This window comes from Dromaius novaehollandiae, chromosome Z, assembly GCF_036370855.1.
Source record: "Dromaius novaehollandiae isolate bDroNov1 chromosome Z, bDroNov1.hap1, whole genome shotgun sequence".
NCBI classification, from domain to species: Eukaryota; Metazoa; Chordata; class Aves; order Casuariiformes; family Dromaiidae; genus Dromaius; species Dromaius novaehollandiae.
Genome location: NC_088132.1, coordinates 53,777,950 through 53,794,065, shown reverse-complemented (window position 1 = coordinate 53,794,065; position 16,116 = coordinate 53,777,950). Strand labels below are relative to the sequence as shown.

The 16,116-nt window shown below is 42.8% G+C and overlaps 1 protein-coding gene across 2 annotated transcripts in view; it reads right to left on the bottom strand.

Annotated features, from left to right (window-relative positions):
* The window catches only part of LOC112987221 (EGF-like repeat and discoidin I-like domain-containing protein 3), a 262,428-nt gene extending 246,525 nt beyond the window's left edge, over positions 1–15,903 (bottom strand). Inside the window, exon 1 of one of the 2 annotated variants that reach the window (XM_026106998.2) lies at positions 15,627–15,903. In XM_026106998.2, coding sequence (XP_025962783.1) covers positions 15,627–15,693 — 67 coding nt within the window. In that variant the 5' untranslated portion in view covers positions 15,694–15,903. The remainder of the gene's footprint in view (positions 1–15,626) is intronic. The other variant, XM_026106999.2, reaches the window with a different exon arrangement.
* Between the last annotated feature and the right edge of the window lie 213 nt (positions 15,904–16,116).

Here is a 16,116-nt window from a genome sequence, read left to right as displayed (position 1 = left end):
TGCTTTATTATACAAAATATCTAATTTCTTACTTCAGCCAAGAAACAGGGAGGTTTTAAATTAGATAATTAATTATTAGAAAATGTCTGGTCTTCCCCCAGAGTGTAACCAAATGAATCATCAATTCACTTCATTTTAATTTCTTCCCTTAACACTCATATCAGCAGAGTTGTTAAACCCTTTGCATGATCACTGAATCTTAAAACCTATAAATCTCATCATCTTAGCAGGAGGTTTCCATCTGAGATCTCGTGCCAAATCCAGACTGCATTTTAAAATGCAAACTCATAATTTCAAACCTATATACTCAAAAGCTGTGGTTTTCTGTTATAATCTGGAAATTGGATGTTTCCAGTACCAACATCTTCAGGAGAAAAACATTCAGTGAGAATCTCTATACAATGCTACCCTTTTTTTCCCCATTTGTATTTCATAAACAAAACATAAAAGTTAATAATGGAAGTAAATCTTTGTTCTTGGGCTCTTGCTGCCAGCCCACAGCCACAAGACTATAAAAGGAAAACTGCAGAACAAAACAAAAAAACCCCTTAACATTGATAATTTCAGCGTATGTTTAATGTTTACGTTATTCATAATAAGCAACAATTATAAAGTGAAAGAGAAAACAAAAAAGGAAAAACACCAGATGTACCATGTAGCAGATCTTAGATTTTATTTTTACTAGCACGTACATAAAACACCATCCCATTCTTTACATTAAAAGGTGAAAAACAAATCACTGCTCTCTGCAGCAGGCTAATTGAACAACATAGCCTCAATCCCACACAGCTATTCAAAACAAGGCTTACAAGGGATATGAGTCTTCATGCTGACCTTCCAGGATGGGTCAAAGCTACTGAGATGATGACTCATCTTCCCACCACACACCGCAGTGAGAAGCCCAGCTCCATCTTCTTCATAACCTCCCTGTGGGCACCGGGGGCTGCTGTGAGCCCCCACCGCAGCCACCCCTTCCCCAGGCTGGACAAGCTTCAGCCCTGCAGCCTCTCCACACATTTGAGAGGGACAGTCCCTTCCCTGGGACTTTGCTGGCTGTGCTTCTGCCAATACAGCTGGGGATGCTGTTGGCCTTCACTGGTCCCAGGGTACCCTGTGGGCTCACACTCAGCTCGCTGAGCACCAGGACCCCCAGGGCCTTTTCCACAGAGCTGCTCCCCTGGCCCAGCCTGTCTTGTTGCAGGGGGCTCTTTCTGCCCAGGGGTAGGACTCCGCATTTGTCCTTGTTGGCTCTCAAACGGTTCACGTCAGCCCATTCCTCCAGCCTGTCTAGGTCTCTCTGGATGCCAGCCCTGCCCTTGGCTGCATTGACTGCTTGACCTTGGTGTCACCTGCAAGCTTGATGGGAATGCACTGCCACCTCCTCCAGGTCACTGATGAAGATGTGAAACAGGAGATGTCCCAGGACGGACCCCTGCAGTACTCTACCAGTTACTGGCCTCCAGGCTGAGAGGACCCATAACCACTACCATCTGAGTCTTGCCATCCAGGCAGTGTTTTACCCATCTAGTTGTCCACCCCTCCAAACCATCATGGCCCAGCTTGCATACAAGAATACCGGCAGTGTCAAAAGCCTTGTTATGGCCCAGGTAAGTGACACCCACTTCTCTTCCCTCATCCACAAATCCAGGCACTTCATCACAGAAGGCAACTGGGTTAGTCAGGTGTAAATCCTGATAAACCCAAGCAGACAGCTATCACTTGCCACCACCTCCTTCGTGTGCCCAGAAGTGTGCTCCAAGATTTTCCAAGGAACCAACCAGGACCAGTCTGTATTTTCCCAGATCTTCCTTTTGGCCTTTCTGGGAGATGGGTGCAAGGTTTGCCTTCTCCAGTCACTGAGGACCTCCTTGGATCTCCATGACCTTTCAGAGTCTTGCAAGGACCTCTGCTAGCGCTCTCAGCACCTTCAGACACACCCCATCTTGTCCCATGTACCCATATAGGGCAAGTTCTCTCCAGTCACCCCAGCTCAATGCTTTTCCACTGTTGGTTACTTCTCTGCTTGAACCCTTTCACTAAGCACAGAGGCCTGGAAGGCCTTTTTTTGATAGAGGCAGAGGCAGCATTTAGTATCTCAGCTTTATTTCTGTCCTCTGTCACTAAGTCATCTGCCCCATTCAGCAACAAGCCCACATTTTCCTTGCCTCCTTTTCTTCTTTGTGTGGTCACTTGGTTGATGCTCAGCTGGCTCTCGTGCTGCCACCTCCCCTCCCTCCCAAATGGGAGGCATCCTCCTCACATGTTTTCAGGGCACTGTACCCATAACTGCAGAACCAGAGAAGGAGCCTCAGATGTGACACCAGTGGTGACAAGCTTAACCCCCATCTTGGAAGTTTCCATCCACCACTCCTTTGAAGGCGGTCCTCCAGATTCCTCTCCTTCCTTGCAATGCAGGGCTTGAGTGGTTGGCTTTGTGGGGTCTCTGCTAAGACCTTCTAGATCTCCTGTTTGTCCTCCCTGATGATGTGCAGCCTGCTTACCTCCTCCCATAGGGCCTTCACCTGGAGACTCATCGCAACAAGCAGAGCGCACTTGCAGCAGCCAAGGCCACTGCTGTCCCAGATCCAGGAGAGGCCGCTTTCTGCCCTGCTCTGACAATTGCTCCATCTCTGTCAGTTGTCTCAAGCTCTTAAGCTCTAAGATAAATTTTTCAAACTTGCAATGATCTTTAAAAGGACAGATAATACGTACATGCACACATTATATGAAGATAATAACTTTATTTTGCTACCAAGCATTTTTACAAAAGCCAGTTTCAGCTCTGAGAGTGGTGGAGCTAAAACAGTACACAGGCTCCCAGCCTTGCAGGGGGAGATTGGGACCAAGAACCTGAGGCTCTTATAGCTTCTCATTCATCTTTACCAAATCTGAACCATAGGTTAGGCACTTAAGTTTAAGTGAACCATACTCTCCCCAAGAGTAAACAACTAACTACAACACCTCTACTAACACGTTAGAAAGGTAGTGATTTTCATTTCAGATACACATAGCATTACTCAACTGGCTTATTGCAAAAGGGTGATTTCAGCCCTTAGTGTTTTATTTAAATGCTGGCAAGCAACGCAGATCAAGGGCCCTAGGTCAGACCATAAAGAGACTTGCAGCTATTAGGACATAAGTACATCTAATTCACTGCTGCCAGTTTTCTCTTTTGTCCACAATGCAAGAGTCCAAATCTGAAAACGTAACATGACAAACCAAATTTTCAGAGAGGTTTTGGCCCATTCTCTAAAAGATGTTCTGCAGCTGCTTCCTCAAGGTTCTATGAAACCATAAAATCCTAAACTATATTTATAATTAAAAAAGGACACCTGATTTGAAGAATTAATTACCAGACTTGAATTAATTACCTGATTTAGACATGAAATGACAGGTTGCAATATAGATAATGATTCTGGCAAAGCCAAAGGAATAAGTCTAAAGGAAGCTTTGGCATAAAGTTATTCTGCAGTGTTCACAAGTAGTGTCTTTGGGTTATTAAAATCAAAATATTAAAATATTAAAATCAAGAAAAGCCACAAAAAATACAGATTTCTGGAAGAGTTAAAATTTAAGAGCAATCTGTTTTCAACATCAAACTTGGATTAGCATCTGCCAGGGTTCTCTGTCTTTGAGACGTCAACTGAAAAATCAAAAATCCAGAGGTTCAAGTCAGTCCACCATTGCAGGGAGAAAAGGGATAAAATAACAGCCTGTAGAAAACAAAGCAGTGGCTTAACGTACAATATAAATCCTAAACACAAAAAACATGGTCAAACAACACTGTTTGACAAAATGAAGCCTTCTGTCTGCATTTCCTGCCCTAATTGTCCTGTGATTGTAGTTGATTCTAGCCCTTGGCCATTAGGGCCTGTAACACTGATAATTTTCAAAACTATGAGAAGCTTTCAATTTATCAGGAGAGTTCCCGGAAAAGAAAAACAACTTCATGATGTTGTGCAAAGCAAGAAAGCAGAATCTCACAAAAACCATAGGATTGAGAAAAAACAAAAATAGGCAAGCAGAAAAGAATTACACCTCTCCTCACCAAAAAAAAAAAAAAAAGAAAAAGAAAAAGAAAACACAAACAAAAAAAACCCACACACACCACACAAACCCATTACTATTCTGGACAACAGTACACATAGTCTAAAAACACAAGGTAGTTAGTGATGAAAAACAAGGTCATTGTATAGATACCAAGGATAGAAATAGTCATTTCTAATGAAGGGAAATGCTGCCAAAAAATTTTTGGAAAGCCCGAGATATCTGTATTGAATGCAGAAGCCCTTTCTCCTCTACAAACAATCAGCCCCAGCCTTCACTTTTTGGTGAATACTGCAGAACATAAATAACATATAAAGATCTGTCTTGCATCAGTACTCTCAGATACATTAGAATAAGCCAAAAGCAACCATAACAACTGCATGACATACCATACCGCTTTCTCCCCACCTAATGCATCCCTTTTATAGTTCATGACACTGGCATTCAGAAGACTACAAATGAACCCGGACATGATTCCACGGGGACAGACCTATGCTACTCCAAGAACAACACTGGCAATATAGCTCAGAAAACCCCCACAGAGAGAAAATTTCTTCCGAATCCCCATTTTCTCTGGAAAGTAAAAGAGGTGTACTCGGTCATCACCCTTTTCAAGGTGCTCTTCCCTTCCACCCTTTCCACTTGACAGCAATAAGAGGTACGTGGGATATGGCTGTCCTGCCTCTTTTTTCAGCCACCAGCAGAGCTCCTCTCCGCATTTGCTCGGCAGCCTTCAGCCTGCTCCCCGAAGCCCAAACACCAGGGAAAGCCCCACATGGCCGAAGAGCAGAGACGACCGCTAGCATTACTCTACTGCTCAGCGACAGTATGATGCAAAAAAAAAAAAAAGTTAATATTTTATTTTTAGACTACATCAACTTAGAAAAAGTACCTTCTATAAAGCCAATTTCAGCAGATACACGCTGTAGCGTGTAATCTACTAGAACAGTAATTTGATGTCTTTTATGCTGCTCTCTTTCAAAGAACAGATGTAATATGTCTAAAATCTTCAGTAATTTTACTGCTGTATCTTAACAGAAGAATGGGCAGAACAAAACTATACCTTTTCTGAAGCTGCTTTTTCTACAGAAAATCTGTTCTGAGTTCCTATATTTAAGACCTTTTAAAAATTATTCCAACTGTTACAAAATACATATACCATGCTGTAAACAGACTAGGCATTACAATATAAACTTTAAAAGCTTCTAACACCTCATTTTGAAAATGGAACAGAAATGAAAATCTCTTGAACATGTAGTAATAAAATGAAAACACTGAATAACATTAACCGAGTTTCCCTGAAACAGCAATTCCAGATGATTACCTGCTTGCAAGATTCCTGCAACTCTGAGTAAGTACTACCCCAATACTAACACCTCACACACAATTAAATTGGCAAGCAGCTGCAATGCTTGCAGTGCGGCAGCTAGCACCAGAGAGATCCACCATGGCTTTTACCAGACATAAGTCATCAAATCTCATTATTTCTCTTAAAGGGAGGTGCCTTTCTGTGAGATGTATTGACCTTAATTTTCAGACTTTAGGGATGCTCTCTGTATTATCAGGAAGGTACACACACTTCAAGAAAGAGGAAAAAAAAAGCACGAAAGCTTGATGTGACACAAGAGACAAAAGATTACTATGAGAGATACTAGCATAAAGTATTATGAAAACCTGCCAGACTAGAACATTCATGGGGTGAAAGACTAGCCTCCTGAATCTTCAAAAATCTGAAAGTAGAACGCTTCTTGTATTTCTTGCTGCAGTTCTTCACTTCTGAAGAAGATGTTGCACCAGAGGAAAAGCCCAGTTCAGATAACTGACTATAATTATAGCTGACTGATCTTTATTCCAGGATATGCCTCCTTCCCTCTCCTACTTTAAATGGAAATTTTTAGCTAGGATTTAAAATTTTATTCAAATATCTCTTCAAGTGTAATGCCAAAACCACAGATTCATTACTGAAAAAGAAAGCAAAGTACTTATTTTTAGTTATTTAAGGCTTTCTACAGGAAATTAAGAAAAAAAAATCAAAACTTTTCTATTAAAAAAAAGAAAGACAAGACCTATTGCTGTTTCAGACCCAAGGAAGAGACACAGCTCCCATAGAGTTTGTGTGTGAAGCTGGGCTGCAGGGACTTTGTGGCTTGTGAATGCCACAACACTTCTTGGCAAGTCATTTACTCACTAAAAGATGCAGTTTTTGTCCAACTGAATCCAGTAGCTAGATTCAATACACACATGAAGGACAAGTGACGTTCTAAAGAAACAACAACTAACTGAAATATTTTGTGTCAATATTTTGAAGAGTTTTCTTTTTTTGCTCCTCAAATAACTAATGCATTTAGTGATTTTTTCCCAAGTGTAAGCATTGTCAGAAATAACTGACAAGCAAATAAATATCTCCAATTGAACAACTCGCTCAGTTTGACTTCTTGTTTCTTTCTGTTCAGCCTTCATACAGTAAGACTGAATAGAAGAGCCAGAACCACATCTAGCCATCAGTAGTTTTAAAGCAGTTTATTTGCTTAGAAATTAACTGAACGCAAGAGAAGAATTGCTAAGGAACGCAGCTCACCCTGCTCTACTAAGCATAAGAGGAACTCTCGATCCTTGCTCACTTCGTGTGAGCAAGGAGTGATCTTCATCCATAAACTAAATATTTGGCACAAAATACTTAGGGAAAGAAAACACTGTAATCTGACCTTGTCAAAATAACCTATCAGGACAGTTTAGTTAATCTGCATCGGATTGGCCCTAGGATGGCAAGGCAGCACAGAGATATTCAGGACGGGGTGAGGGCAGCAGTACCACAGGATTTACTTCTCCACACTCATACCAAGGCAAAGCAAACACATGTTGACAGGAATACAATGCATACTAATGAGCCTGATTTTTATATCTCGTCTATATGGCAGGTGATATATAGTTATACACATGAAGTAAGGAGAAACTTGGCTTTCTGGGTCTTAGGGTTGGGTAGAGGAATGAGTAAGCTTGTATCCCTACTCAAAATGGTTTCAGTTCATTTGTCTGACTGCGCTGAAAAACAGACTTAGGACATTCACACAGCTGTCGACAGCCAATAAGTACTCTAGAAACGTATCTCCCAGGAAAAAATGCCTAAGCTGTAACTGAGAAGAGTTCCTGCAGCTACACCTTACAGAAACCACTTGAGACTCAGTCTTGTGGAGGCCACGTCCAACCATCCCGTGCCACTCACTTCTGCCCGTTCCCACTCCGTTCCCTGCCCCAGCACTCAGGCTTGCTGCGCCCCAAGGTAAGCCATCCCAAGAAGCTCAACTATCTGACGATTAACTTTGCAAAGAAAAGAATACTTTTCTGACACTGAATTGCTCTGCATAAGACCATCACCAGTGCTGGTACCAGGGAAGAGTCTCTCCGTGGCAAACAGCCGTTAGACTGGCTTGGCCATATGGTCAAATCTTACCCTACAAAGCCTTTTTTTTTGCCCAGATGGTGTCTACTATTAAGAAACTGTAGCAAAGTAGGAAGTATAAGTTCCTACAAACTAGATCCTTGCCTCATTCTTTCAGTTGCCAGGAGGTTGAATGTTTACCACTGGTCGGAGCCACACCTTTTACCATTCTACGTTTCCTCACACTCAGCATTTTGAATGTATTTTAGTATATAATTATCCAAATACACTAAAAGATCTTTGAGGCACACTAGGGTAATGCTGTTCTTGCTGCATGAAGCAATATAGATGTAGCCTTACTAGGAACCAGTACCTACTGTCAACCATGCAGATTTCAGGGTTCTTACTCAGAACGATGCTTCGATTTGTTTTTCAGCCAGATCTCACCACAGAAGAGAAAAACCCTTGAAGCTATATCCCTAAGCATGCCTGTGTTTGCTTCAAGTACCTTTTTGTTGTTCAGGCTGAACCAAAAGATCCACATGTGGGTAAAAATTTAAAGTTAAGTAAAATGAAAACCATGGGAATCACAGAATGAGCATGCATGGTATTTAAATGCATCATTCTGAAATAAAACATGTACCTAAACAAAGATACCAGGTTAAACAGAAGCCTGGTGAAGGAAGTCAGGATATCAGATAGGCTGGGATTGATCACACCTAGGAAAATGAAAGCCACTATTAAAAAAAAAAAAGTTGATTTTTATCCTGAAGCACTACTTACAACTGATGCATCATTTTGTATGATGCCCTTCAGGCCAGAAGGTAAGCCACAAAAGAGACATCAAATAAATTAGACAAAAGCATCACCGAAGAAATATTTATAGAAATCACAATAGAATAAGATTACTAGGTCATTTTACCTACTTCCCATGACAGCAGTACATAATACCCCTATCCATGCTGTACACTCTTCACAGTATTAATCTAATCTTCCTTTAATATTTTTCAAATCAGTGGATGTTCAGCAGTTTTAGAAAAATTCTGGAGCAGCAACTCAAAGCAATCAGCTACTATATCAATTTTTTTAAATCTAGTGAAGCCCTTGTAAGGCAATCCTGTGCAATTCCTCACACAAGTATGGAATCTGACAAATTACATACTAAACGATATCTTCTCCATGTCTGCTTTGAAAGCCCCAGCTGCAAAGATGAGAATTAAAAAAAAAGTCTCGGACCCCATGCCACTGTGTAAAAATGTAATACTTAACTAGAAAAATAAAAACTGGCAAAAAGCTTGGAGTGTTATGACCTGTGGGACTATAACAGAGAATAATCAGACAGCAAGCCTGGATTAAAGGGACTGGTCATCTGCAGTGATATCCAGCAGTGACAGAGGCTGTCATAGATGAGGGGGAGATGGACATAAAGACATAAAAGATGCTTGGCTTAGTTTATATTTATTTATTTTCTATTTTTCACACTTACACATGGTATATAAAAGTCTTATCCAAAAGTATTTCCTATATGGTTTGTGGCAGCTATACTACTATAGAAACGTAGGGACATGAGTAATCACAGGGCAGAAATTACTGTTATTTACCCACTGCTGTCACAGCTCTCCATAATTACACAGGTTGACCCAGCTTTTTGACAATGATAGGAAAAAAGCAGTTTTTGTAGAAATTTTGTCAGCCTCTCAACAAAGAAGCATGGCAATAAAATTACTGCAGCTAAAAATTGGCAAAGCAATCTTTTTTTTTTTTCAGCTCTGTCAAGAAGTTACTGTTGGAAGAATACTCAAAGACACAAAGTCCTCTAGGCCTAGATTTTAGCTTTATCCTAGAGTATGGCCACCACCTAGCTATGCACCAATTCACTGTGCTGTTCAAAATGGGAAACAACTAAAGCAAAAATGGCTTGCAAGGGGAGTGGGATAGGAAGAAGGAAAAAAGGTCGCCCACAAAACACCATAAAAGTTCTGCTCTGTACTAAAGGGAAATTAGCAGGAGGGGCTGGCGGGGGGGGGACACTAGTGTTCCTACAAGGGATCAAGGAGGAGGAAAAGGGCTCAGAATGGTTAGAAACCAAAACTAAACCAGAACTGCAGACTCCCTGCTCCCGGGCGGCTGCGACTTTGCCTACGCTCTCCAGCACGACATCCCCAGGGAAGAGCGGCGGTCCCACAGCTCCCCCTCGCAGCCTTCGTTTCAGGCTTTGGCACACAGGGCTCCTCCTGAGCCTAGCGCACACAGCGGATCTTCCCCTGCCCTTCATCACCTTCCGTCCGGTGCTACTCCATGCTGTCACCAAGTTTTACTACATCAAATATTACAGCCAAAATCATAAATTCCAAAAATGGAAAAATTGTATTTCTGCAGCCATGAGTGCTATAATTAAGAAATTCCAGACACTTCTCTCCATCTGAACCAAGTAGAGGAAAGGATATTTTCTTTTGTACTTTTTTTAAAAGTTCATCAGACCTCTTCTAGCAGCAGAGAGCATTAGCCTACAAGTGGCACTTTAAAAATAAGTTTGGTGTGATGCAGTGAGGAATACTACTACGAGTCTCGAAACCAGTCCCCGAAGTTCACTGCTTTCAGTGCAGTTTTTGTTGAATACAACCAATTTTGCTTTGAAATACTGAGTTTTGCATCCTGAGTTCATAGAATGATCAAATGTTATTTAACATTACTCAAACTTTTTTAAGATCTTTTAAGAAGTATCAGACCAGATGTATGGCAGGATAAGTGAACATACTTCCACTGTACACTAGCTGAAGACTATGTACATACTGTATAGTGGATACAGCCAAATCAACTTACTTTCACATGTGTGAAAGCATCAGCATATGAAACACACTGCACACTGTAATTATTAGCTATTGAAAACTACAGATTCTATGAGATAATCTTCCATGGCCCGTTTCATTCATCAACTTTTTAAACTTAAGATAGAAGTATACTCCTGCTGTGATGAAAGACACCACAGCTTGCTCTTTAAAAAACAAATTAACAAACAAAACCGTAAGTGTATTTCCATACCACTAAGATTGAGATTTTATAAAAATACAGACCATGAAAAGACAGACAAATCCTGTACCTGCAAATTTCTGAGGCCTTTCAGTTGCATGTTCAGTCCTTGCTCTCAGTAACATGCCATGTCAAGGTCCTTGATCACGGCTACTGTTCCCAAACAGTGGTCACCTCCCGGGCCGCAACAGGACGGTACGGAAGGGAAGCTGCTTTGCCCGCTCCATACCATATCTTTAGAAAATCAGCCATACCCTACTGTCATTATAGGCAGTGAGTAGCCCTCTCTCTAAGATAGTGTCTTGTACAGTGTAAAGTTTATTATGAAGAAAGAAATCTAAACCACTTATCACATATTCCTCCAGCTGGTATAACACACATGATTTAGCCCCACATTGGCTTTCCCCTTACTTCCTCAATTCCTTCCATCCACCTCCTTTAAACAGAAAAGGTGTGCAAGTCCTCCAGTATATGACAGCACTTTCTAGGGTTTCCAAGTTTACAAATTGTAAGGTTCTTAATAGTCATTATTTAGGTCTGAATTTCTTAACTAATATTCCATTTTCTACTATGGAAGAATTTAATCCAAGAAGGATTAAACTCACTCTCGCCATGAACCTGTTTTTAAAGTTGAGATAAAATTAATACAGTTTTGACGCTCAGCCCATGTTCTTTCAAACTTGAGGCAGCTAAACCTCATGCATGCTTCAAAAGAGCCCAATATCATTTATAATACAGTCTTGATCATCCTTTGAGATTTCAGAAGTGCTCTTGGTTCCATGGCTTATGTAAGTTTGGAACGTATAAAGTGTAAATATATAGAAAATGGAAAAGAGTAACAAGCTAACTGTTATGTAACTGACAATGAATTTGAGAGTAACAGATTTATTTCTGACTCTTGCAATCCTTTAAGGACAACTTCTTTACAGCCAGATTCTGCTATCTTTACTTATACGGAACATATGTCAGGCTATGATTTTGTCATTGCTACAGTAAAACTACATGCTGTACAAATAACTAATTCAAGGCATTGGGGGGGGGGGAAACAACTCTTAATGGAAAGTGATTATCTTTTGAAATAACTTCCAACGTGGATGATTACTGGAAAAATAATAAAGTGCCCCTTTTCACTATGCTACCATTGATACACAGCATTACATGAAATATATCTTTTGAAAAAAGAGACAAAAGATTTAAACAAGGCAGAGAAAGAGGAAGGTTGGAGAGACTTACAAACAAATAAAAAACCAAACCCACAGTACCACTATTAATTCTAATTATAACCACACATGGCTTGACACCAAGTACTGTCCTAGGCTGACCAGACATACACAGGATGCTATACTATGGCTGCTATATACTTTCTACAGGCCGTATTAGCAGTCATGGAAAATCAATTTCAATACAAATGTAATTTGTTAAAAGCACAGTGAAAATCATTATGCTGGGTCACATTGTCAGCAGTTTGCACAGAAGCAGATGTTGTCCAAAGATGCAGAAGTCTTCAGCAAAACAGAAGAATCTTGGTCTTAAAAAGCATCAGTGATATTTTCGGTCTTTCAGTACAGTTACATGTGAATGATCATGTCGTACAATTTACCTCTCTTGTTTCTCAGCACTTCTGTCCCCTGCAGCTTATTGCAGCTGCAGTAAGAGGCTTTATAGAAACTTCTAAGCCTCAGAGTAGAGCGAAGGTTCCCACAGTGATGGAGAAAAAGCAACATCTTTGAAATAGTTCCTTGGAAGTCCTAAAATATTTTATCTCAGGCTCACCACACATAGACATAAAATGAAGAAAAAGAAGCTGAGTTTATCTGGTTTTGGCAATGTCAATATCATTTTTAAGCAAGCCACACACACACACACACACACACACACACACACACACACACACACACACACACACACACAAAAAAGAATCAGCAACAAGCTGACTGAAAAAGCATGATACAAATTAAGGATCAATTTCACAATAAATGCAACTCAAATGGTAAGTCTTCACAAGATCCTGTTGCAAACACATTTAACACTTTGAATATACGTATTTGCTCTGCACTTGCAGTTCCATTACTACAGCCGATCAGCTTACCCCATTCCATGGGGTAAATCTGGGGACTAAAACAGCCATCAGTTACAAACTATGTTTTCCCTTTCATTTGATCCCATAATCTTCACCGACTGTTCTGAAACCTATTGGCAATGGTGTGCTTTACCCTACACGTAGTTCCACAGTAAATCCATATACTCTTCTTCAAATACTCTGCAGTTTCACTGTAATGGTATTGATGCAACTGAAATATGCATTACCAGCATAAATATAGGAAGTGGTATACCCAACATGAGATTCAATAGTTACTGAGAATTTGCTGCACTTGAAAATGTTTCCACCACTTTGTCTCTTCAAACCATTAGTGTATACACTAATAACTAAAGTTGTCTAAGAAGAAAAATTGAAGTGCTTAAAGTTGTTCAAACCATCTACATTAAAGTAATGTCTGGCATTTAAAAACTAACACCACAGCATGTTGGATTATTCCAGCTAAAATGTTTATTTGAAAGACTTCACACAACAGATCTTATTTGTTCCTAAAGCAGAAAAAAACCCCACAATGGAACTAAGAAGCCTACACTACTGCTATGGACAAGGTGCACTGCATCTGTTCCCCCGTGAAATAGTGTCTTGCAGTCACTGCGCCTACTGTCTGTCCACTACATGGTAGAACATCAGATTGGCTTGTGTTCAGATTTGACCAAGGGACAGCAACAGCAGCAAATGTTAACCCTTATAGCCATTTTGAAATAAATGCAAAAGGACATCCCTTATTAAAAAGGCATCCATGTCTTTCTTGTGAGCTAAGGATTAGATGTTACTGCACCCTTGAAGCCTAGTTTCATCACATATATGCATATAAACACATTTCTGAAGACCAGACTCCTGTACCAGTGCATGAGATTGCAAATTTATTAGACTGGCTGCAAAGAAGAAAGTTCTAGTCTTGCATTAGGATGACTTTTCATCATCATCTCTTTCTCCCTCTCCTCCCTCCCCCTTCTTTTTTAAAGACTTGCTGATACAGTACACATGTTCCATAGGTAAAAAACCAAAAAAGGTAAGATATGATAAATCACAAGGAATTTGATCTCTGTCATTACTTTTCAGAGCCCCAGTAAAAGTGAACAGCTGGTATCTTATAAAATATGATTTCCAGGCAGCCTATCTTTGTACCAACACACATAACCAATTAACCCCCCAACAACAACACCCACCCACCCCTTCCTCCACCTTTGCTGTTCTTTAATAGTAGACCTAAAACACAGAACAGGAATGAAATATATGACTTAACTTCGATCTGCAGTTGGAATTTACCCAAAAAGAAATGAGAAAAGAATTGGCCATCGTGGAGATGGCACTACCATAGGTTTTCATTATATATTCATTATACTCCATTATACAGACGGACTAATAGGCAAGTAATTTTCAAACAACGCAGAAGAAGTTATCTACTGTTCAAAAACAGATCTCTGAAGAGCTCCAGTTACTCGCAGTGCTTACAATCATCATAACTTCGAGAAGGTCTATTAAAATTGAATGTTATGACAGTGAGCAAAATTAACCCACTATATCAGACCTGTCAAAAAGCATTTTATTCAGCTTCAGCATCAAAAAAAAAAAAAAACCACCAAAAAACCTCTATACAATTTTGTTCTGTTCCTTTTTGAAGCCCAAGGACAAACCTTCAGCTAAACAATTACGACTTAAGTAATTGCAGAACAAATGGATTCTTTCTTCCTATTTCACTTGCTGTAGAAAATCTATAAAGATCTCTTTGTTCAGAAGTTACCTAAAAACATTTCTTCAACATCACAGACTTAAATGCAAAAACGTCTTAGATGGGAAGCATTCGAAGTCTTACAGAAGCCCAGTGCAAAGTATTTATGACATGTCTAGACTTTGTGTCAGATACAGCGTCTTTTGCTTAAAAGACTTCAGGCATAAACTGCAGGTACAAGGACAGATTGCATAAGCTATCACATGCTCGCTGCAACTGTGTGAACGTTATTGGATTTTGAGAAGCCACCGTGATGAATAATTTAAGAGCTAATAAAATATTCAATTTTACTGATACATCGGTTTCATTTTAAAATAAAAAAATAGGAATAAAGACGAGACCAGCTCTAAAAGTTAATGAAATTAGCCGTCACTCATTAGGGTAGCAGTTGATCTACCGAGCTTCGGGGAGATGCAGCCAGGACTAAGAGAGGTCTTTAACCCCGAGGGATTTTTTCCCCCGTATGACACGGCGGGACGCGAGCAGCCCCCGCACAGCGGCCCCGCTTGCGGGCTCCTGGCTCCCGGAGGGCGGAGAGGCTCCTTCCTGCGGCCGCGCCGCGGGGACCCCGCGGGGGTTCCGCGCGTGGGCTGCCAGCGCGCCGACGGACGGACGGACAGACAGACACGGTCCCGGCCCCGCCGCCCCCGCCGCAGCCCCGCGCTCAGCGGCCCCGCCGCCGCCTCACGGCGTTAAGACCGTGCCGAGACGAGACCTTGCAACTTTTTTTTAAGGCTAGGAGAGCAAATCCCTCTGTAATAACGCCGGGTGAGGCACGGCTTTTAAATAAGAATAAAGAGCGCAACTCGAAGAGCTCCGAAGTTGTTTTTTCCCGGAGTGGCGGGGGGGGAAGGGGGGGGGCGCGGAATGCAGAAGGCTGTATTCACGTTTTAGGTGAAGACTGCCCTAGTTAGAGGGAGGCAGAAAAGGGGAGACTGACAGAGCTGTTCCTTACCACAGCCATACTAAAGCCCCTGGCTGTGTTCGCAAACTGTTCCGCGCTCTGCTGGACCTTGGGCGCCGACCCAACAGCCTCCCGACCGGCGGGAGGACCGGGCGGGGAGAGGCGGCCAGCTCTGCGGGTATTACTAAACCCTCCAGCCGCTCGTCTGGATCACATCTAAGCTCTCACGGCGTTTCTTCCCCACTCATTAAGCGCAGTTTCCAAACAGCACATGCCCGAGGACGGCTCTTTCTTTCGCCTCAGGATTTTTCACATGTGGAGGCAAGTGCGGTTTTTCGGGGGGAGAGAAGCAAGCCCGCGCGGGACGCGCCGCCGCCCGCCGCCAGCCCCCGCCCCGGCCCCGCCGCCCCCGGCAGCCCCCGCCCCGGCCGCTCACCTCGGGCGCGGCGCGGCGCCGCCAGGCCCCCGCAGAGCACCAGCCAGGCCAGCACCGCGCGGCTCATGGTCCTCCCGGGAGGCGGGCGGCGGCGATGCCTCCGCGCGGCGCGCAGCGGCCAAGCGCCCCTCCGCGGGCTGCCTCCGCCCTCGGCCCGCGCGGCTCCTCCCTAGCGGCGGCGGCGGAGGGGCCGGTATCCCGGAACAGGGCGGCACGGCGCGCCGAGCAGGGGCCGCCGCCGCGCCTCCACCATGGCCGGGCCGCTGCCGCCGGGCGCCGCGCAGCTCCGCGCAGCTCCGCGCCGCGCCGACACCAGCCGCTCTGCGCGCCCCGAAGTGGCTCCGGCTGCGGGAGGGGGCGGGGCCGCGCCAGGGGGCGGGGCCGGGCGGCCACACCCTGCGCCCCCCCGCCCCCCCGGCCGGTGCCCTGCGGGGTCGGGGGCAGCGCGGCTGCTGCGGGGCCTTTCGCCCTCAAAGTTTTGTTGTGCGGC